The following is a 23523-nucleotide window of genomic DNA, read 5'->3' as shown; positions in this document are numbered from 1 at the left end:
CTAGCGTGTGGAGCTTAATAATGCAGAGGTGCTGATGCTGAGGGGTTTAATCCCTGTATTGGCTAAGGTAACTCTTGGGTCCTGTCTAATTTCCTTGCCCCATTGAACCATCATGGCATAAGCCATGACTGACAACCCTCAGACATCGAAGATGCAACATGAAGAAACAGAAAAAGAGATTAAAAATGTAATGTGTGTTAACAATAATTCTTTTTGCATTTTTTATTGTCACTCTTGGATTCCTGCTTAAAAATTATATTGGTATTAGAAAAATAAAGGATTTATAAGACACAAAAGAGGTTTTTTTTATGGAAGCTTCAATGCTATAATTTTTTGAAATACATATACAGTAGCAGCCTTGGGTGGGAGAGTGAATAGTGCTATGGATTGTCATGGGATTGTACGAACATTTGTAACACTGATATTGCAGATTTTCAGAGAAAAATAATTCAGAGTTAATAGGAATTTTGTGAGAAAATTAGTGATAGCCCAGAGGATTGAGAACATTTTTAGAAGGCAACAAACAATGACTCAAACAACAAAGAGAAGTTGGAGAATGAGAGAAAACCAGAAACAGACTGGAAAAGTTTCAGCAAGTATATAAAAAGAGAAAAGAAAAGCTAAAGTTTGGTTTGTTCCCTTAGAGAGTGAGAATGGGAAATTAATAATGGGAAACTTTCTATGAAACAAGGAAATGGCAGAGTCTTTGAACAAGTATTTTCTATCTATCTTCATAGTACGAGACACAGACATAATTTCCGAGAATAATAGAAAAGGAAGAGGCAAAAGGGAAGAAGGAAATTGTCTCTTCTTGTTCATTCTTTGAGTTGAAGATGACAATGTTCACTATCTAGGAACATTGGTAGGGTTGGTCAGTGCATAGGTGAGCTCAAGCTGATCTGCACCTCGAAGGTTCTGCTGCAAATGGGACACAACACCACAGATGGGTAGGTTTTGGATGAGTCACTGGCTTGGGGTTTCCTTTCCTTCTGTGTTCTCCCTGTTTCTGAAATTCTTTGTTTTCAAAGGAGGCCATACTGTTTTTTATTTGGTTGCACCACGTACACTAATCCTGGGTGAGTTTCTCCCAGGACTTGAAGTTAATATCAAAATTCCTAAGTAAAGCCTCAAAAATGTCCTTGTAGTTCTCACTTTGATCTCCATGAGAATGCAACCCACAGACCCAAACTGTCCAGAGAAGATTTGCTTTGGTAAGCAAGTGTCAGGCATTCTGACTACATTACCAGTCCACCTCAGTTGTGATTGTTTCAATTTGGTGTGGATACTTGGCATACCAGCTCAAGTGAGCACCTGCGTGTGGTATTTTCTCCAGCCATTTGATCTTCAGGAACTTTCAAAGGCAGCTCAAGTGAAAGTGGTTGAGCTTCTTGGCATGACAGTGGTAGACAATCTGCTTAGATCAGAGGAGGCAGGACTATCGCAGTACAGACTTTCAGTTAGGTAGATGGACTTACTCTGTTTCCAAACTGATGTTCAGAATTTACCGAAGGCTGTAACTACACTGGCAATTCTTGCATGTCATACCATCAATATGGACAGCTAGAGAAAGTTTATTGATGAGATAAATGATTTATCTACTGCTGACAGTTTCTGGTCATGGACTGAAACCTTATGAATGAGACAAGAAGTTCTGGGAGCATGCTGGTACATTACTTCAATTTTCCTCATGGTGATCATAAAGCCAACATTGTGGCATGCATTGGGGAACAAGTCCATGCTAAACTGTATGTCAGGCTCTGAACTGGCAGCTAATAAATGCAGTAAGAAGTCTCACAACACCAGGTTAAAGTCCAACAGGTGTATTTGGTAGCAAAATCCACTAGCTTTCAGAGCACTGCCCCTTCATCAGGTGAGTGAGAGTTCTATTCACAAACAGGGCATATAAAGACACGAGCTCAATTTACAAAATAATGACTGGAATGTGAGTCTTTACAGGTAATCAAGTCTTAAAGGTACAGACAATGTAAGTGGAGAGTGCATCAAGCACAGATTAAAGAGATGTGTATAGTCTCCAGACTGGACAATTAGTGAGATTTTGTAAGCCGAGGCAAGTCGTTATGTGGGTTACAGATAGTGTGACATGAACCCAAGATCATGTGCAGAACACACATGAGGACAACCTCAACTAGGATCTTGAGTTCATGTCACACTATCTGCTCTGCCCAAGACCGCAAGGAACTACGAAAGGTCATGAATGTAGCCCAATACATCACACAAACCAACCTCCCATCCATTGACTCTGTCTACACTTCCCGCTGCCTCGGCAAAGCAGCCAGCATAATTAAGGACCCACGTACCCCGGACATTCTCTCTTCTACCTTCTTCCTTCGGGGAAAAGATACAGAAGTCTAAGGACGCATACCAACGGACTCAAGAACAACTTCTTCCCTGCTACCATCAGACGTTTGAAATGATCTACTTCACATTAAGTTGATCTTTCTCTACACCCTAGCTATGACTACAACACTATGTTCTGCACTCTCTCGTTTCCTTCTCTATGAACGGTATGCTTTGTCTATATAGCGCGCAAGAAACAATACATTTCATTGTATGTTAATATATGTGACAATAATAAATCAAGTCAAGTCAAATCAAACACCAGTCTTTTCCTATTTTTACTGTTATGACACTTAGGTTTTTTTTGGAGAAAATTTTGCCCAGGGTTATCCAAAATAAGCTGCAAAAGGATACTACTAAAATGGTGAAATGAGTAAAAAAGTGGTGATGGAATTTAATGTTAGTAAATATGAGGCTATACTTTTTTTAACCAAATTTTAATAACTATACCTTCACCAAATCACTCTGTAACCTTCTATGTTCTTCCAGAAACAGCTCTTAAGTTTGCACCATAACTCTCTCTCTTGACTCAATATCCTTCTCATAGTGGGGAGCCCAATACTGCTCACACAACTGCAACTGTGGCCTTGCTAAGGTCGAAAAAGGTGTGTATGTGGGTTAGAGTGGGAGGGTGTGGATGGGCAGAGGGTAGAAGGAACTTGGTGAAATGACAGAGCAAAGTGATTATGGAGGTTCTGGTTTACAAGACATTGTGAAGGAGACATTTAACCAAACTAATAAGTACAGGTTTTTTAATAGCAAGAAGTATCAAATTTATAAGCCAAAATGTAAGGGTGGATCTATATGAAACCTTAGGCAGGCCACAGGTGTAGTTCTGTGTTCAGTGTCAGGTTTCCCACTATGAGAAGGATGGTGAGCCAAAAGAGAGTTATGGTGCAAATTCCTTAATATGCTATCTAATTTGAAGAAATACGAATGTGAAGAAAAACTTGAAACACCAGGGCTGTTTCTGAAAGAACAATAAGAATCTACAAAATGATTTGGCAGAAGCATTTGAAATTTTGAGAAAACAAGAATAAGTAGAACTAGTCTGTTGCAGTAATAGAGGATTCTAGAGTGAGGAGACATAGATAGAAGATTAATTGTGAGAGAGTTAGGAAAGAGAGCAAATTAATTTTTATGCTGAGGGTTAAACTGGGCAGAGTGGAGAATGTATGGCCAAGTAGATATTGCCCCTTTTACATCCCTGCCAAAGTTGAAAGTTCCAGCTTATTGAAAAATATGAAATAGGAAGTTGATGGAAAATGTAGGAAAGGGATATGGAAGTGGGGAGAGGGCACACCTGATTGGAACTACTGTAGTTTGGAAGAGAATTACCTATGTGTTCATTAGTCAGAACAATGGCATTCTGTCAGGTCTCAGCTCTCACCTTAACTCCAAATAGATGTTAGTAAACAACAGCGGCCACACACTGACAAACCACTTTGACAGTTGGTCAAGCCAAATGAGGATAACTGTCATGTCTTCTACCCTTGCCTGCCTTGGCATGCAAAGACTCGATTGAGCAGATGAAACCAATTTAATGTCCAATCGTCTTCAATGTAGCTCAGCACTGTGTGTGGAGTGTATAGAACTTGATAAGACACAGAAGATGTCCAGGTCATCCACTGCACCCAGATCTATTTCCATCTGTATGGACCAAAAGAGGTCAGAAGAGAGTAAGGCTGACGCAGTGCAACTCTCCCTCACCATAATCCAATTCGCGTGCAAGTCACGTTCATCTTTATGTATGTGCCATCAGTTATCTATCTATCACATGTTCTGTGGTAGTGGGCAAGCAATGTAGCAGCAGCAATGCATTCATTGGGAGTGCTTCCATCAGCCGCACACAGGACCATCAGCATCAGAGGGACAGGCAGGATGTGTGTGTAACAAAAAGCAGCTGACTGCTGGACTGACCATTGTCTGATCATTTCAAAGCTAAATGTCAAAATCTAACCCTCTAGCACCAACACTGCCCCCCACCCCCACTAGAAACATTGCAGTGTCTCCAGCTTCAAACAATGTTATGAATATTCCTTGTGTTAGCCAAACAGCATTTCAGTTGAACTGTACCTGAGTTAATGTGTAATTGTTTAGTTACATTTCCTGATTATTTAAATAAAATGTCTTGTTAATTCTTCACTTAAAGCAAGTGTCAGGCTTTTATGTTAACAAATCTCTTAACATTAATTAAGAACAGATAACACCTTTCCCAATAATTGTAGTAGATTAGGTAAAGGAGAATAACATGTCATAACACCAGGAATCAGCTGGTAAACATTTGCTGCATTCTCTGTCTAGCAAGGACATTCGTCCTCAGTAAGGACATCAACACTGCACACAATACTCTAGGTGGGGCCTCACTAGTGACCTGTACATTTGCAGTATAACATCCCTATTCCTATACTCAAATCCTCTCACTGTTAAAACAAACATACCATCTGCTTTCTTTACTGCCTGCTGTACCTGCATGCTTACTTTCATCAACTGATGCACAAGGACACCTGATGCTGAACATCCACCTCTCTCAATTTACACCCATCCAAATAATAACCTGCTTCCTATTATTGCTACCGAAATGGATAACTTCACATTTATCCACATTATACTGTATCTGCCATGCTTTTGCCCACTTAGCCTCTCTGAAACATCTCAGCATTCTCTTCACAGTTCATCCTCCTACATAACTTTGTACATCTGCAAATTTGGTAATAATATGTTTAGTTCCCTCTTCCAAATCATTAGTAAATAATGTGGACAGTTGGGGTCATAGCACAGATCCCTGCTGTACCCCACTATGCCTGCCAATTGGAAAAAAGACCCATTAATTCCAACTCCTTACTTCCTATCTGCTGATAGCTTACTATCCATCTCAAGACAATACCCATAATCCCATGTGCTTTAACTATACACAGTAGTCTGCTTGATGAGACATTGTCAAAAGCCTTTTGAAAGTCTAAATAAACTACATCCACCAGTTCGCCTTTGTCAACTCTACTAGTTCATCCTCAAAGAATTCCAATAGATTCATCAAACATGATTTCCCCTTTTGTAAATCCATGCTAACTTTTTTTTATTGTACCACTGCTTTCCAAATACTGTGTTATGAAATCCTCAACAATAGGCTGTAACAACTTTCCCAGCACTGACGTTAGGTTTATTGATTTACAGTTTACTGTTTTCTCTCTACCTCCCTGTTTGAAAAGCAGGCTTACATTAGCTGTCCTCCAATCTATAGGACCCAGCCCTGAGTCCAAATAATTTTGAAAAATGACAACCAATTTCCAGGGCCACATCTTTAAGTAATTTTTCAGTCTACATGACATAGCCCTCACTCAGGCCCCTCCTGTATATCTCCACTTAAGCCCCTATGTCAAAGCCCCCACTCAGACCTCACCCTCTTGGCATTGCCCTGACAGACTGGCAGTGCTTAACTGGCACTGCTTGAGTGTCTGATGCCTCCAACCACCTGGGTGCTTCAATGGCCTCCGAGTCTCCTAGTGTGGCCATCATGCCTGCTTTCCACTAGTGTCAGTAGTGATTAGCATCCGTATGATGTCCTGCCAGAAAAATGGGTCCATTCTGGGAGGGAATATCCAGTCAATTTCATGCTAATCAGCTTTGCACCCTTTCTGATCATGATCTGGTTTGCTCCAGTAGAAAGAGGCTGGGATGATTGCAAACTGTTTGACATCGGGCGCAAAACAGGTTTTTAGGCTTAGACGCTATTTCCCAGGAATGGTGAGATCTGCACTAGGTATGGCAAGCTCAGAAAATTACACCTCCCCCCCCCCCACCATATCAAATGACTGGTACATAATAATGAATAGAAATAGTCCCAGATCAGAATCCTGTAAGACACTGCTACTCACCTCCAACCACTGCAAGAAACTGCCCTTACCACCTACTTTCTGTCTCATCTCATTCCATCTTGATTTTAATACAGTTTGCTATCCTCTGCCTAACTACATACCTCTTGAACGTCTCCAATAGTTTCCCATGTTGCACTCTGTTAAAAACTTTCTGAAGACATGTACATTATACCCACTGGATCTGCCAACTCCTCAAAGAATTTTACTAGATTTGTCAAGTATAGCCTTCTTTCCTGAAAGTGACCACTTCTAATTATTTCCTCTTCCTCCAGATATCTGGTAATAGTATCTTTAGTTGAAGATGCTGATATTATAGATGTTGAACTAAATGGCCTATAATTTGTTCGTTTAGTTCTCCAACCCACTTTGCCCACATCTTACAGTTCCCTAAAGCATAATTTGCAGGGTCTTCTCTGGTTCTTCTAGTACATTTCTGAGGATGCTTGGCATCTTGTTAGGTTCTAGCCTTGTATTCTTTGGTTGACCTAACTTCTCTAACACATTAATTTATCATGCTTTTGCTTCTAACCAACTGAGGATTCACCTATTTTCTGATATTCTCTTTCAAAAAATATTAAAGAAAAGTGCTTATTAAGTGTCCTTGTCAATTATCATTGTCCTTTATCAAACCATTGGTATCCTCTCCTCCCAGAGGTCTCACCTCACCTTTGACATTAATCTTTTTAATGATATATTTGTGGAATTCTTTACTCTTAATTTCATTAATATTCCATCCACATAATTAGATATGCACAGCTGAACTTTTGTAATCAGAAATGGAGACAGCAATGACGTGACAAGCTTTTTTTTGCCTCTTTTCTGCTAGATGCTGTTATTTGCCTTTCATTTCCTATGGTGTGGGAGGCCCCTGAAAACTAGTCTGAGTGGTCTTTCATTACCAAAGAGACACACTATAGTGTGTGGGAGACTTTCAAGGGCCTTAACTACATGAAAAAGCAGTTGGCAAAGCTTTTGTTTCAAATTAAGGAGTCAGAAGAGCCCAACATCATTTCAATTAGTGAAGAATCATACACAAAGTTTCAAAGACAATGCATATTATCATGTTGCATGTTTGTAAACACATAAAACAAGGTATGGCAAATATTTGTGTTTCAAATCTTGTGATGTAATCCTTTCAATGAATATTTGGGAAATCAATTTTCTTTTTGAAAGTTACTGGTGTCCTTCAAGTTTGTAACAAATTAAGGGATCTTTGTGGGATTCGAATCCACAGACTGAAATGGTTATGCTGGGATCTGCTAAAGTTTCAGAGAACAAGGTTTCATGGCTACTTGTTGTAGCACGAGGTATCAAGATGAGAAGGCCTTCAATCACAGCAGTGATTTATTCAAGGAAAGATAAACTATATACAACAAGATCAATGTAGGTATGAGTCTAGTTTCATTAACTCCCGGGTTCACTAAAGGTTCCCTTCTACCAGGACTCGTGATCTAACACTCAACAGATGATAGTTTGCGCGCTTCCTCCTGATACAGCCAGGAGGGTCCAGTGACCTACAAATGCCTGCTCCTTGATCCCTGGGATACAAGGCCAGGTATCTAGATGAGTTGAGAACTGGCTTGCTAAGAGGAGACAGAGAGTAGTAGTGGAGGGGTCCTTTTCTAGCTGGAGGTCTGTCACTACTGGTGTGCTGCAGGGCTCAGCACTGGGACCTCTTCTCTTTGTAGTATATATAAATGACTTGGAAGAGGGAGTAAGTGGTGTGATCAGCAAATTTGCAGATAACACTAAGATGGCTGGATTGGCGTGCAGTGAGGAGCAGTGTCTGGCAATACAATGGGATATTGATAGGCTGGTACGTTGGGTAGATATATGGCAAATGGAGTTTAATCTGGATAAATGTAAGGTGATGCATTTTTGGCTGGAATAATGTAGGGGGGAGTTATATGATAAAGGGTAGGCCTATGAAGAGTATAGAAACGCAGCAGGACCTGGGGGTGCAAGTGCACAAGTCTTTGAAGGTGGCAGTACAAGTGGAGAAGGTTGTGAAGAAAGCCTATGGTATGTTAGCCTTTATAGGAAGGGGTATAGAATATAAGAGCTGGAGTCTAATGTTGCAGTTGTATAGAACGTTGGTTAGGCCGCATTTAGAGTACTGCATCCAGTTCTGGTCGCTTTACTACCGGAAAGACGCGGAGACTCTGGATAGAGTGCAGAGGAGGTTTACCAGGATGTTGCCTGGTATGGAAGGAGTGGGTTATGAGGAAAGATTGAGCAAATTGGGGCTGTTTTCCCTTGAAAGATAGCGGCTGAGGAGGGATCTAATAGAGGTATATAAGATTATGAAGGGTATAGATAAACAGAGGTAAGCTATTTCCTATGTTAGAGACACACAGTACGAGGGGCCACGGGCTTAAGGTGAGGGGGGAGAGGTACAACACAGATATTAGAGGGAGGTTTTTCACACAGAGGGTAGTGGGTGTATGGAATGCTCTGCCAAGTAAGGTGGTGGAGGCAGGCACGCTGGAGTTGTTTAAGAGTAACTTAGACAGGCACATGAGTGGGTTAGAGATGGGAGGATATAGGAGATTGTTTTAAATAAGGTTCATTAGCATTGGGACGCCCCTGGTAATGTAAAAGGATGTGGTATGATAATAATGTTTTTCTCTTTTAATTCACAGGTTTTAAGTCGGTCCGCCTTGTTGTCCAACGAGGGGCATACACACGATGGGTCGTACTTGGGCTGCTCTTGAATGTTCGAGAGTAGCCTAGTGCTTCATGTCGTTAGCGTGTGCTTAAACTGGACCAGATGCTGGGCAACACGACAGCTCAGTGACTATCACTGTTTGCTGTGCAGACACATGGATTTGGGCCGGTGTCTGTGGGAGTTTGCGCATTCTCCCCGTGTTCTCGTGGGTTTTCTCCGGGTACTCCAGTTTCCTCCTACACCCCAAAGATGTGCTATTAAGCTGACTGGAGGTAATAAATTGTCCCTAAATTAGTTTCCCTCAATGTGGAATCCCATAAACAATAGGTAAAGGTCATGGGTGGAGGGGGGGACTGGTAATGTTAAAATGGCAGCACGGGCTTGTTGGGTCGAAGGGCCTGTTTCCTGGGCTGTTTTTGTTCTTTGGTCTTCTTAAAGGGGACACTCTAGCACACTTGTATTTGTTGACAAGTTCAAATGTCTTAATCAATTGTTGAAACTTTTCTTAAGAGGGAAGATTTATCACTGAATGTGTTACAGCAATTAACAAAGTTAATTTAAAAACAATAGCAGAAATGCTACAGATCAAGTTAAAATAGCTGTTATAAAAGCAAAAAGAATCAAGATGTTGGCTCAATGTGTGAAATTCATGGAGGAAAGGTAACCCACATAGATAGAATTCAGTTGCATGTGGAGCAACTCAAGTTGGAAAAAGAAAAAGAAGGTGAAGTGAAAGAGCTTGAACAAGGAACAGGAGCAAAGAAGAAAGCAAAAACTAGAATTAGAGAAAAAAAAAACTTAGGTAGAGCTAAGTGATGCCTCAATAAACACATCAAATCTAAGCTTTGCAGTCCTGCCGATCCAGTTGTGAATGGTGGTGGACAATTAAGCAACTGACTGGCAGGGGAGGCTCCACAGGTACCCATTCTGAATGAAGTGGGAGCCCAGTACATCCAGAAGTGCCAAATGGATGAACCAAATTAGCTGCCTCCTGAGGTCCCCAGGATCATAAATGCCAGTCTTCATCCAATTTGATTCACTGCAAGTAATGTGAAGGAATGACTGAGAAACTGGACGCTACAAAGACTATAGGCCCTGACAATGTCTCAACATCAGTGCTGAATACTTCTGTCAGAACAGCTATGACACTTGTTATGGTTCAAGTCAGAAACTCCAAAATGTGTTTTGGAGCCTGCCTGGATCATAAGTTTTGCACTTTGAATTTGGCTAGGATAAGCATGATATGTTTCACTTCAGGTATGATTTAAATGACCCACTAGGAAGCTTTTCTCAAATAAACTTTATTTAAGAATATAGTTAACATGTGTGGAATCAAAATGAGCAATAACTTTCTTAAGTTACAAACAAAAACAAAACAACCACGATAATGTATAACCCAACAAATATAGCTAATGTGTTCCAATCAAACCAATCCCATAGACAAAAGACGCTTTAAACAAGTTCAACACAGCAAAGACTAATGCTCATATGATATTGGAATTGAGTTCTTTGGATGAAGCCTGAAGTTCTCTGGAGAGACTCAGAACAGTTTGAAGTAAGAACAGCTTCCCAAAACTCCAGGGATTCTAGCAAGCCACGAACAGCAGATTAACTCCCTTCAGAAAGGCAAGACCTGGCTTTCAGCTAACCAGCAGAATTTCCAAAACCAGGAAGGGGGAAAAATTTCTTTTCAGCTTGCTGTGCCTTCTAAAACTCAACTAAACAGCAGCTCAAACTGAAAACAAAACAGCTCCTATTACCTGACCTGCCAACCAGTTTTTCTCCTACCAATGTAGCATAAACAACCCAGTAAAAATAAACAAACCCCTGTTTAAGCAGCAATAAAAAGACTCCTCCAGACAAACTGGTACCATAATGAGAAAACAACTGAAGTCAAAAAGGCCTGCTTACAGCTGGAGAAAACATGATTTAGAGAAAAAAATCTCTTTAAGATACATTAATATCACACTGGCATGAACTCAGCAATGTGGAAAATTGCCCAGGTATGTTCTCTCCACAAAAAACAGGACAAATCTAAACAGGCCAATTACATGACCTATCAGTCTACTCTCGATCTTCATAAAATTTATGGAAGTAGTAATTAACAGTGGTTTGAAATGACACTTATTCAGCAATAACAACTTACTCACTCAGTTTTGAGTTCTACCAGGGTGATTCAGTTTCTGACCACATTACAGCCGTGGTCAAAACATGGACAAAAGGGCTGAACTCAAGAGGTGAGGTGAAAGTGTACAACAAGCAGTTAGGAACGCAAATGGTATGTTGGTCTTCATTGCAAGTGGATTTGAGTACGAGCAAATAAGTCCTTCAGCAGCTGTACAAGGCCTTGGTGAGACCATGCCTGGAGTATTGTGTGCAGTTTTGGTCTGCTATCAAAGAAAAGATATGTTTGCCATGGAGGGAGTTAAGGGAAGCTTCACCAAACTGAATTCTAGGATGGGAGGATTATTGTATGAGAGATTGAGTCAACTGGCCTGTATTTACTGGAAATTAGAAGAATGAGAGGAAATCAAATTAAAGCATAAAATTCCGACAAGGCTAGATGGATTGGATGCAGGAATGTTGTTTCCTCTGGCTGGGGGGTTGATAACAAGGGGCCATAGTCACAGGGTGTTGGGTAGGCCATTTAGGGCTGAGATGAGGAGAAACTTCTTTACTCAGTGGTTGGTGAACTTATGGAATTGTCTACCACAGAAGGCTGTGATGACCAAATTACTAAATATATTTAAGGAAACAGATAGCTTTCTAGATTGAAAGATGTCAAGGAGAATAGGGAGAGCACAGAAGTATGGCATTGCAGTAGAGGATTAGTCATGATCATGTTGAATGGCAGTGCAGGCTCAAAGGGCTGAATGTGGCAGCATTTGACCAAGTATGCAGTCAAGGAACTAGAGCAAAGCTGATGTCACTGTGAATCAGAGGAAGTTTTTCCACAAGTGTTAGACCTAGAACAAAGAAAGTTAGGTGTGGTTGTTGGAGGTCAATTATCTCAGTCCCAAGATATTGTTGCAGAAAGGTAGGGTATGGAGACTCTAGATGAAAATACTGCAGGATGTCAATCCATTTCCTTATGTTCCCAAAGAAATTCCATATAATGAAAATCTCCTTGCCTCAAAGTATGAGAGCCCTGATATTCATTATAGTGAGAATCAGCTACTCTTGGAGAAAGAACGAACAAAATCAGCTTTCGGATACTTGAAAACTAATGATAGTTTATTGCTTCATTGGGATCTTTACTGGCCTTATTGCCTGTACCAAGTGCTGTGGAAAATTACTGATGTGAAGTACAAGGTAATTAAAGAAGGTTCTTCATCAACAGCCTTCTTTCATCATAACCAAAGTGATGATGTTTGCTGACGATTGTCATGTTCAGTATCATTTTCAATTCCTCAGATACGAAAGCAGTCCATATGCAGTAAACCTGGATAACATTCAGGCTTGGGCAAATAACATTTGCGTCATAAAAATGCCAGGCAACGACCATCTTCATGATGAAAGAATCTAACCATCTCCCACTGACATTCAGTAGATTTACCACTGCTGAATCCCTACCATTGACCAGAAAATGAACTAGACCAGCCCCACTACCTAAAATCTTGCCAGCATTGAAAGATATGAGCCAGGAGTGTGATGGAATACTCTCCATTTGTCCAGACAAGTGTAGATCCAACCTCATTGAAGAGGTTTCTCACATTCCAGGACAAAGCATCTGGCTTAATTGGCAATAAATACACCACCTTAAACTACAGCTGCTCACTAAGTCTTCAAAAGCAACCTCCAAACTTGTGAGCGCTACCACCTAGGACAAGGATAGTAGATTCATCGGAACACCACCACATGCAAGTTCCCCCCCACCCCCCAAAGCTGCGCAACATCCTGTGTTGGAACTATATTATCATTCCTTCAGTCACTGGGTCATATTGAAACTCTCTTCCAGGCAGCACTGAGGGTGTACCTACAGTACATCTCCTGCAGGGCTTCAAGAAGATGGCTCATCATCACCTTCTCAAGGGCAATTAGGGATGGCCAATGACTTGCCAGGAACACCCATATTACATGAAAGAATTTTTAAAAAGCTGTGCTTGAAACTTCATGTGAGTAACAATAATGAGTTTCCTCTAACTAGCAGTGGATCTTCAAACACATAAAAGGAAGAAAATAAAATAGTGCAAAAAAGAGATTGTAAACTTTAAGTGGATTACAGTTCTTGGTTACAGAGGCAACAATATAACAGTCCATAACTCCTGGCTCCCCAGTGTTGGATTGGGGGGGGGGGGGGGAGCGGGGTACAGCAAAGATATGCTGGGGAATCCCTCTCTAAAGTTCCTAGATAAGGGTTTACATGGCAATTGTCCAGAAGTGCTAACTTCCCCTGCTGTGCTGTAAACCATCCCACAAAGCAATATAAATCACTAACTTCAGATTGTTCTGCCAGTGATATGTTAACAGTTACTCTGAGAAAGTAAATAAAGGCACTTTGAATTTCAGTTCATCTATTTCAAAGATCTAGACCACCACATGAGATACCCTCACAAAAGGACAAGACCCCCAAAATTCCAGGGGACACTCTCATCCCATGGATTCCCCAAACCCTACTTGTCCTAAGCACACCTCCCCCCCCCACCCCCAAACATTGTCCAGCCTCCTGATGTGACACCATCCCAACAACCCAACACCTGAACTCCCAATGTCTGGCCAACCCGTCCTGGCAAATCTCATCGACTTACCTTTGACACAAATACTTTTTTTTTCAATGAGACAGTTAATCTCATTTGCTTTATGGTGGCAAGTGTCATACAAAAGCGTGCATGTCCCCTTTCCTTTCATTTCTTTTGAGCCAGTTACTGCCTGAATTTTACCCAGCCTCAGGTGGGAAGGTCAGGCAAGACCAGCACTGCATTTTATAAACCAGTAGGTACCATTCAAATGATGGCTCATGTGTAATTAAAGGGAGTTAAGAGTTATGAAACAATAAACTGCATGTGGTTCTCTCAACTTTGTAATGCAACCAGGGAGTTTGATAACATTGCAGTTGCCCCCATTAGCACTATTAATTATTTATATAATTTCCCAGATCAAAGGAAGTTTAGAAAGCAATAGGTAAACAAGGGAAGGTTTTAAAGTACACATGGATTTTTCTGATCAAAGGACACATTAGGGAATTGTAAATGATTAATTTGAATCACTATCTGAAACATCACTTTGCCATAGGGATAGTTCACAGGAAGGTGATTATCTTGATTTTGGGCTTTGGTTGTGTACTTTCACAGAAGCTGAAAGCTGGAGGCTGGCAGCATCTTCAAGCTGAGCAGTGAAAAAATCTGCCAAGAACTATATTATCATTCAGCAATTGGGCTTTAAGGGTGTTTTCTGATATAAGTCACTGAGAAAGCAGCGAGGCCCACCTTTTGAGCTGGGGTGTCCAAATATATTTTTTGTTTAATGAGAATTGGAGAGTCACCTAACTGGGTGAAATGACAAAGAATCCAAATGAATTCCTGATAACTTGATTTGGTTTTAGAAGTGAAGGAATCTTCAAGATCCTGTAAAGTATAATGGAACTCTTGTGTGGAAATATAAGTAGAACAGGGAATGTCCTGTTGAGATTTTTGGGCCCAAGAAATGTGTTTTTAAGTGTAGTGTTAGGACAGGCATTTTAAAATCTGAAACTTTGTAGCACAATTCTTTCAGTTAACTGGGAAGTCAGATTTTCTTCTCAAAAGTTACAGGTCCTTCAGGATCATAACGTAACAAACTTAATCAAATCTTTCTCAAAAATTATGAATCAGTTTTATAATTTAACAAACCATTTAGTTTCCTTCAAAGCAAATCCTTCGTTCAAATTTTATTCCCAGTCTTCTGCCAAGAGCCCATATTGTACTAAAACAGGCTGCTGCTTACATTATCGCAGCATAAGGAGATATCAGACATAAAACTGGCATTGGCAGATCAGCATACATTTTGGAACTCTTCCAATCTTCATTTCCATTTTATGTCTGTGTAACAAGTTGACAATATATCAGTGTCATTGTCACAGACTTTTCCCCCAATGGCATGAGTGAACTTAAGAATTTCTCATGAGGGAAATCACAAGGAATATGCATAAGAATGCTGCAATGCAGAAATCTTTTGCCTACCTGACTTCCAAGGAAGAGCTGAGAATGGCATTCAGGCCAATTGAGGCTCTTAGCTGGCCACTGGGGCCTCATCTTGCCACAGCTAGTGTTCAACCAGTTGCAAATGGGGGCTAGCCCATGTGGGCTAACTGCCAGGTAAATGTAAAAGGTTATGCCTGCTGCCCAGTCAGGGCAAGATGGTTCTTCCCCCCTCTCCCCACCCCCTCTCTCAGGCATCCTGTATTCAACTGAGGTATCAGCCAGTGACATGAAGCAGCCCCTCCCACCCCCCCAAAACCCTCTTGGTAGTCTCCCTGCCTGGGCCCAGCAAACCTATCCCACTCACCTTTGGCAGAAGGTCTAATGCTGATCTTCCAATTTATTGAAAGTGCCAGTGCTCTGATCCAATCCGCTTTTTTGGTCAACAAGGTTAAGATTGCACTTTCGATGCAAGTTGATTAATGCAAAATACATGAAGCAGAATAATTTTGCTATTCACTGTTGACATTAGCCATTCAAAGTCAAAAACTTAGAAAGTGAAATTAAAGTATTAGTTCCAATAATTTATTATTGATTTTATTGGTAGAAAACAGTTTACGTAGTTATGTAGCTGTATTGTCTCCTCCCAATAACATCCTGTACCAACTCAACACCTCTTAATAAGCATGTTGACAACCTTAAGTTGTTTTGCTAATAAGGCTGCTCCATGTTTACTCACAAGCAAGAAATATGCCTGGTTTCCAACCTGCAACTGAACAGTTAGAACAAAGTAATTTCTAAAGTTTAAATTCTGATTAAATATTTTATTGAAATTAAAAAGTTAAGTCAGGAGTTATACATGGAAAGGAGAAACAAATGAAAGAGTACCAAGGTATGGTATTATGGCAAGGAAAGGTTTGGATTTACCATCATGCTTGAATTCCAGGTTTCAGTTGGATTTGAGCAATGTTGACCAAGGCAAAATAAATCCCCAAAGCAAAAAATACAGTGGGTTTTCCTTACATCCTTGTATTTCTAATCTGTTGGTTGCAGTTACTAAAACCTGGCAGCGTGGCGTCTTCCTGCTGCAGGCTCATAACGGGAATCAGGACAAAAATAATTAATATGCATCATCTATCATCTCAAAAATATTTTTTCCCATCTCATCCATTTGAAAAATAACCATAGTAAATCAATAATCATTTCCATATAAAGGCTACATTGCTAATCTACATGAAGGTATATTTTGTAGTTTATGAATAAAGATCAATTTACAATTGACTATTAATAATTCTCTTACCAGTTGGGCCATTCCTCGTTTTATAATCAAGTATAAAAAATTAGTAATTTTAGGGTCTACAGATTGCCTGAAAACAATCACTTCTGAAAACGGGGTCATTACATTTCACCATTTTCTTTCAACGAACCAACATATGTTTGCCGCTAATGTCTCTTTCAGAGCCTGAACCAACACAGAGTACTTCACTCATCATTTTAAGATAAATTAACTTAAATGAGATCAATTACTTCTGTAAATAACCAATTTACACAGCATATTCAGTTACTGTGAAAGACTGGAAGCATTTTTGTCAATATTTGAACTGACAGTACCTACTACCCTAGTGACATCTGTATTGACTGCTTTTGCAGAGTACTGTCTTCAAATACTATTCAATTTAATTATCTTAGATACGCAAGAACAAGGTGACTCATTTAAAAGTCAAATAGCTTGGGAAATAGCTCTGTGCAATTCCCATGTATTTAAATTAATGTTTCGCTTTGTTTTTTCCGATGTGCTGCAAATTTGAACATTTAGCAATGACAAGAAATAAATAAAGGCTCATGGCCTACATGATTATCTACCACCCTGCAAAAGCGATTCATTAATAATATTAAAACCGCCAAGAACTCAACAGACGAGAATCTAGATGAATATGAAGTTACGGATTTATGAAGAATTTAGGAGAAAGAGTTGAATAGCAATTAAAGAATTTTATTTAACCATAAGGTAATGTGTGCATACCGAGTTTACAAATAAAATGACAATGTTCTCATTTACAGAGAATTGCGGTCATTTAAATTATAAACTTTTCTAATACAGAAATCTATTTGGATCAAGTTTAACTGTATACAATTTCTTTTACTTAAAATGCCAAAAAGAATTAATGAGGTGAGAAAAATAAATCCATTAATGCAAGGCATGGTTTAAAAGAGAAAGCCTACCACCAAGAATTTTTTTTAGCATATTTTATAAGGGAATGGATAAAGGATAAATCAAAGAATATGGCAAAAGCAGAGGAGTGGACAGGACTATGTTGTCACATGGAAAAAAATACTAGGTGTTGATGTGCCAAATGTTTTATTTCTGTAACATGGATTCATATAACCTGAATAGTGCCAATAGATTCCAAATATAATTTTGTAAAATTGATCTAATGCACTTTGACAGTTTTAGCTCTTGAAATTGGTTCACAATATATATCATTTTATTTTCAAAATCGCTTTAGTACCACAAAAATCAGTTGATTTACAACTGAGCTTTGTATGATACTGAATGCCATGGAAAGTAATGGCCCAAATCTTCCAGTTGCCAGATCTCTGCAAACATCTGACTCAGAGTTAGGAGTCGGAGACTTCAGACAGTTGCGATGTGCTTACCTGAATAGTTAACCAGCAAGAGTTAGACAGATTAAAACCTACTCTAACATCAAAGTCATTACTAACTTGACAATCCACCCACCCCTGACTACATCTTCAACCATCTGCCTGACCCAACTAATCCCTTACCAGATCACCCCTCCCACTGACCACATCTGCTACCTGCCCAACCTAACCCACCTCCTCATTTATCCTATCACCCTAACCACTTATCTCAACCACCTATTCATTCATTCATCCATTCACATTCAAACTGGACACTTAAAATTTGCCGTATGGCAGTTAGTGCTGTAAAAAGAGGGCATACTCTTCTCTCTCCTTCCCCCACCACCCCATGATTCTACTCTGTTGGAGCACTCAAGGGAGACACTGTGCTTTGTATTTCTGGAGAAGTCAGGCTCGGGAGGTCCCAGAAAAAATGTGGAGCAGCATTGAGTCGGGGGAACTTTCAAACAGAGCAGCAATCTAAGGGTGGTTGCTGTTCCTTGGAAGATCCAGGCCATTTGGTGTTAACATACTACATACATTTCCATTTGGCAGTTCTCTACTTCTATTTCAGGATTCATACTTAGGCTGAAACCGAATTATTTTTGAAGTGCAAAGAAACATGGGCTATGGTCTCATGTAAACAGGTTCCTTTTACTGCAATAATTCATCTTAGACTTGGCTCTAAAACCACTTTAAAGATTACAAGAGAGACAGGCAGGAACACTAAGACGACCTTCAATAAAAACAAGAATACTGTATTGGGTACATTTCAAGATGCAGTACATAGAAGCAGTATAGGCAATGGTTAGCTATCTATTCAAAGCAAATAAAGAAATGAAAAATAAGTTGCAGACCAGTGTTAGTATAAAGCTCAGACATTTACAGTACATTGAAACACTTTAATCATTCAACATTTCACATTACAAATATTTTAAAATTATTGAGCGTTATAAATAGTTGGCATAAAACTTTAACAACATTATGTTTTACTACCACTTCAACAAACAAGCTGTAGAAAGGGGCATTTTTGTATCAAATAATTTAATAGAGGGGTACATAAAGTATCAACTCAAAAAAGTGAACAAATATTAATAAAAATGAGTTTCCTTTATTTAAAATTGTTAATCATCACTACAACCTCCCCAAACACAGTGAAAAGCACAAGGAATTCAGCCACAGGGACATACCACTGATGGCTGACTTCCACAAATAACTATTCTTTCTTTATGAATATTTGCCATACAGTGTTGAATACATAAGCTTTCAATAAAAACTAGACATTTTAAAATATTAAAAAAGCTGCACATTCAAAAAATATTACAACATAAAAAATCTGAATGGTCAAAATGATAAAAAACTAATTATACATTTCAATTTAAAATACCAAAAAATAAAATGCTGGACAGGATATTGACCCAATTATTATAATGCTGCTGAGAAAAGTAGTCTTTGCTACTTTTTAAAGTAAGGTAACAAAAATAAGCAAACAAGCACATTTTTTCTTTAGTCCATATCTAAAAATAACTTCAATTATTTATATTAGTACAAAGATCATATTCTGAATTTACAAATATCAGTAAGATAAAAGGGAATATAATAACAGTAGAAAATGACATTGTGGACAACATATTAATCTGAATGTTTGCAATTAAAAAAAATCGCATTAAAGGTTTACACTGTAAAGTTTTTTCAGAAGTTAGAAAAAAAGTATTGCACATAACAATATGACATTAACTTTCCACAATTCACCACATTCAAGTCTTCTGTAACTTTGTAAGAAATTCTTAAAATCCAGACACAAAGAATAAATTATCAAGTCCTTCCAATGGCATTCATAAAATCCTTTCCTTCTTGAACCACAAGATCAGATTTAAAATCATGCATTCTGCAGAGGTCTGTGTATGAGGATATATTTGCCATGCTATGGGCAAGTGAGAAATGAAATTTAACCTTTGTAAACAACTTTACAACACACAATAAACAAGTAAGTTTCGAAGTTTACATATTTTGTTTCTTTTTGTTTACATGCATGCTTTTATTTTCTTAATCATTTCAGCCTTGCACACTATCTAGAATTGAGGTAACTCGATGGCAGTTCAACCTGGTTTTATCCATTAAAAACAGGTATATATTTTTTTAAAACCATCAAACACCTAAGAATCTGTATGTCAAAGTTTACTGCTAATTGTTCTGTGTGCATTTTGTGTTGTAATTGTGCCAGGTCAGCTACTGTACCATAGATACAGGAACTGCGAGAAAGAGTCTTATCTGAATATTTTCAAAGAATATTAGTTGAAAATACAGTGTACGATTGGAAGAAACTAGAATCCACATTTAAACAATGGGGATTGGGCTGAGATTGCAATCAGGTTCTAATATCTACTGTATCATTACTTCAGACTTATGAACAACATCAACACCTGGAGCTGGAAGGGTTAGACTTTCTATGACTATAGGTTTTTTCTGACTCTGCAGTTTAAACAGCATTGCTGATCCCTAACATTCATGATATTCAAAGTTCTCTTTGCCTTCAAATGTTAAAGGAAAAAAAGAAAAGAAAATGAAAACAAAACTGATTGCTTCAACTCATTTCTTTGCACAATTAAGTTAACTATATGTGCAAATCTTTGAATAAACATAGAAAAACTATTCATCTCTCTTTAGATTATGAAAAATCGAGGTATTGCAAAAGAGATGCGATCAGTGAAAAAGTGATCTTAAAAATATTAACTGTTGGAAAAAACAAGATATACAAAAGTAGTGCATAACAAATGTTGATATATGTATATAAAAAGAAAAGGGGAACAAAGAGCCAGCTAGAGAAACAACATACCAAAAAGTTTAAAGGCAGATTATGCTACGTAAAAAGGGAGTTAACTAGTAGAAAAGTTATCTTTCAGTGTCAAATTTCAAAAATGTTAATTCACTACACCTACAAACATCAGAATTGGGCAGGAATGGCACAACAGCACAACCAGTACAGCAAGAAAGGATGATAATCAACACTTTCTATAGCTTAAAGATTGCCACTAAGAATTACATATTCTTTACTTAACAGTAAATCCCTGACGAGCTAAAAGGTAAGCACCCTCACAACTCTCTGCTGCTGTTAGTTTGTCACCACTATGGTCAAAACATAGATCAAATTCAAACTTTTTAAATTTGATCATTTAACAGCAAATGTCTCCATTTTGACTAGGGTTAATTCTTTTAACCCTCTTACTTCAAAGGAATAGTCACACTGCTATTATCAGGGTGTTACTTGTGGGTCACAAGTCAGCAGTTAGCAGTGAATAATCCAGTCTTTGGTTTGCAGGAGTTTGAAGATGCTATGCACTGTATCAGAAAAAAATAGCAAGAGTAAGGAGCAATAACCTTTCACATATATAATTTTTTAAAAATCACACACGAATGCATAACCACCTTTGGCTGAATCACGCAATAAATCACAAGGAGATAACTCCTTCAATGCAGTCCAGCGCCTACATCGCCATTGCAAGGGCAGTACCACTTAAAGCCAACCTGCATAGTACACACTTATAGTGTTGTGACACCACATGCTAACCTACAGTAACACAGAAACATGCACCTTGGCACTGTCAAACAAATTTCGGTGTTTCATTTGTTCTATGCCATTTACATTTTCAAAATGTAACTTTTTAAACAAAAAATCTATAGGCAGAATATAAGTACTGTAGATAATGGGAAAATGTATGAATATATAGTGCATGCAAAACAGGTGTACAAGTAAACATTCAATCATTCATACTATTCCACATAAAAAATAAAATAAAAAAATCTTAGGCAGCTGAAGCCATAGCCTGTGCTACATCTAGTTGTGTTGCATTGTAGCCTTTTTCTTTGTTATTTTTAATTCCCATTTTACTGGAAAAGAAATGGCATCTTATCATACCATCTAAACAGCAGCAAGGCTCCTATTGTCTCTTGCAATTAAATAGCATCACTAAAAATAAAAAAATATAAATCAAGGCTACAATTGAGGTATTACTTTTTGTGTGTCAAAATGGAGAGCAAAAGCTGACACATGACAATATATTAGTAGATCAAGTCGACTTTGTAAATAGCAACATCAAAAAAATAAAGGTATAAAATCTCTTCCAGCAAGGAAAATGCCTCTCTACAATTAGATTTGTGTCAATCTCAACAACTTTGGTAAACTTTTAGGGGCGGTAGATCTTCAAATTGTGGTTTCTCCATTTCTGAAATAAGTGCACACTTCAACCATAGCAGCAATCTAAACCCCTTTGTCTTATATTGTTTATTTTGGGGTGGTGGCGAAGAGATGGGGAAGCACCAAAAGCATTTACCCCATATACTTGTTAGTAAAGCCTGTAGTGTGTTAGAAACAACTTTTTAAAACCACACTGACCCAATTTTGAAAAAAAAACATTTGGGTTTCATATTGTTTGAGGGCAAATCCAAGTTTTCTTACTTCCTACACAGTGCTATTCCCCTACTTTAGATACAATTTAATTGAAAACCCAAACACAGAAGGGCTTGCAGTATAACTTCACGTTAATTTTAGATTCTGTCCATACAGCTAATAATGGTGCTTAAAGTGGCTCCCTAGCACACAATTTCCTCAATATGACATTTCCCATCAAGTACAGCACCAAGCTGTGCAAGTACATGACCCAGAAATATCAACCCTGTACACTGACTGAATCTGTATTATTCCATTAAGATAAGGATCAAATATCCAGTGTTATCACAAGTCAGTCGATGTGTACAGAAAACATTGAAACTAGAGTTTAGCTTAACCAAATTGTTTTGAAGTGAAGTTTTGAAACATACATTTTGAAATCTGGGATGAGGCAGTAGAAGAATGCACTTATTTATTTTTCCTAGCTCGTCTGGTGTCTGCAGCCCTAGAACACTCTTATCATGCCACTAAAATCATATTTAATTATCTCTTTTAATTCCAGCGAAAGGGAACCTGGCGTGGACGGTCTCCTCCTTCTTTCACAAGTGGCTTGTGGAACTCTCTCCCAGCACGAGAATGTATGGCAGCCCAGCAGTATTCACAGTAATACTGCAGACATGTGACATTGGCACAGAAGAATGGTGCAAATTTCCCACCACAACGGGTACCCTGGCATTCATCACACAACTGATCATCAAGGACATATGGCTTCACTTCCACCTAAAAAATTAACAGAAGACTCCCATTATTTTTTGAAGAGATAAATGGTACACAAGCAAAAGCACAACAAACTTTCGGGCTGTTACATGCATTCTTTGAAACTACTTCCAGATCTGCACAACATTCTGCTCATGAGAACTAAAAGATTGTATCCTTTTCATCCTGTTCTTTTTATCAATTAAAATAAGGAAGAAAATAATTAGAAGATTTTAGATTTACATAATCACAAACTAAAGGTCTCCAAAAGTACTTATAAACAACATTTTTTTTGAAGTAAATACAGAAAATACTGTCGGTCAGACAGCCATCTTTGGAGAGATAAACAGAGTTAATGGACTGAATTTTCAGGCTCAGCCTAGGCACAGGCATAAAGATGGATGGGGCTGAAACTAAAGTCACTAGCCACGAGTTGGTTTCCCAATGCTGTTTGTGCCATCTTAGAAGTGGTGGGGTCAGCACTGCTATCCACCTTTGTGTAGCAGATAGCTGATTAGACTCCTTAAGAGTCTTTTATCCAATAAAAGGCTAACTGGAATTTTCCAGTCAGTCTTCAGACTTCTGCACTGGTGAAGGCACTTCAACTGCTTGGAGGTGGTCCTACCAGCAGATCAGGTCTAGTAGGCCTCCATGCCTACCTGTGTGTGAGAGCAGTCACATGGATTCCCCATAGAGGGCTCCTTCCCATATATCACTATC

The 23523-nt window shown here is 38.7% G+C and overlaps 1 protein-coding gene across 2 annotated transcripts in view; it reads right to left on the bottom strand.

The window, feature by feature from the left end:
* Positions 1-18755: 18755 nt before the first annotated feature.
* Positions 18756-23523, bottom strand: part of cpeb4b (cytoplasmic polyadenylation element binding protein 4b) — an 87937-nt gene continuing 83169 nt past the window's right edge. For both annotated transcript variants that reach the window (XM_080201681.1, XM_080201682.1), the window contains one exon: positions 18756-22827. In XM_080201681.1, coding sequence (XP_080057807.1) covers positions 22600-22827 — 228 coding nt within the window. In that variant the 3' untranslated portion in view covers positions 18756-22599. The remainder of the gene's footprint in view (positions 22828-23523) is intronic.

This window comes from Carcharhinus amblyrhynchos, chromosome 13 (genome assembly GCF_965287045.1).
Source record: "Carcharhinus amblyrhynchos chromosome 13, sCarAmb.v2.hapA, whole genome shotgun sequence".
Taxonomy (NCBI): domain Eukaryota; kingdom Metazoa; phylum Chordata; class Chondrichthyes; order Carcharhiniformes; family Carcharhinidae; genus Carcharhinus; species Carcharhinus amblyrhynchos.
Note: the sequence above shows the minus strand (reverse complement) of the source record. Positions and strands in the feature narration are given on the sequence as shown.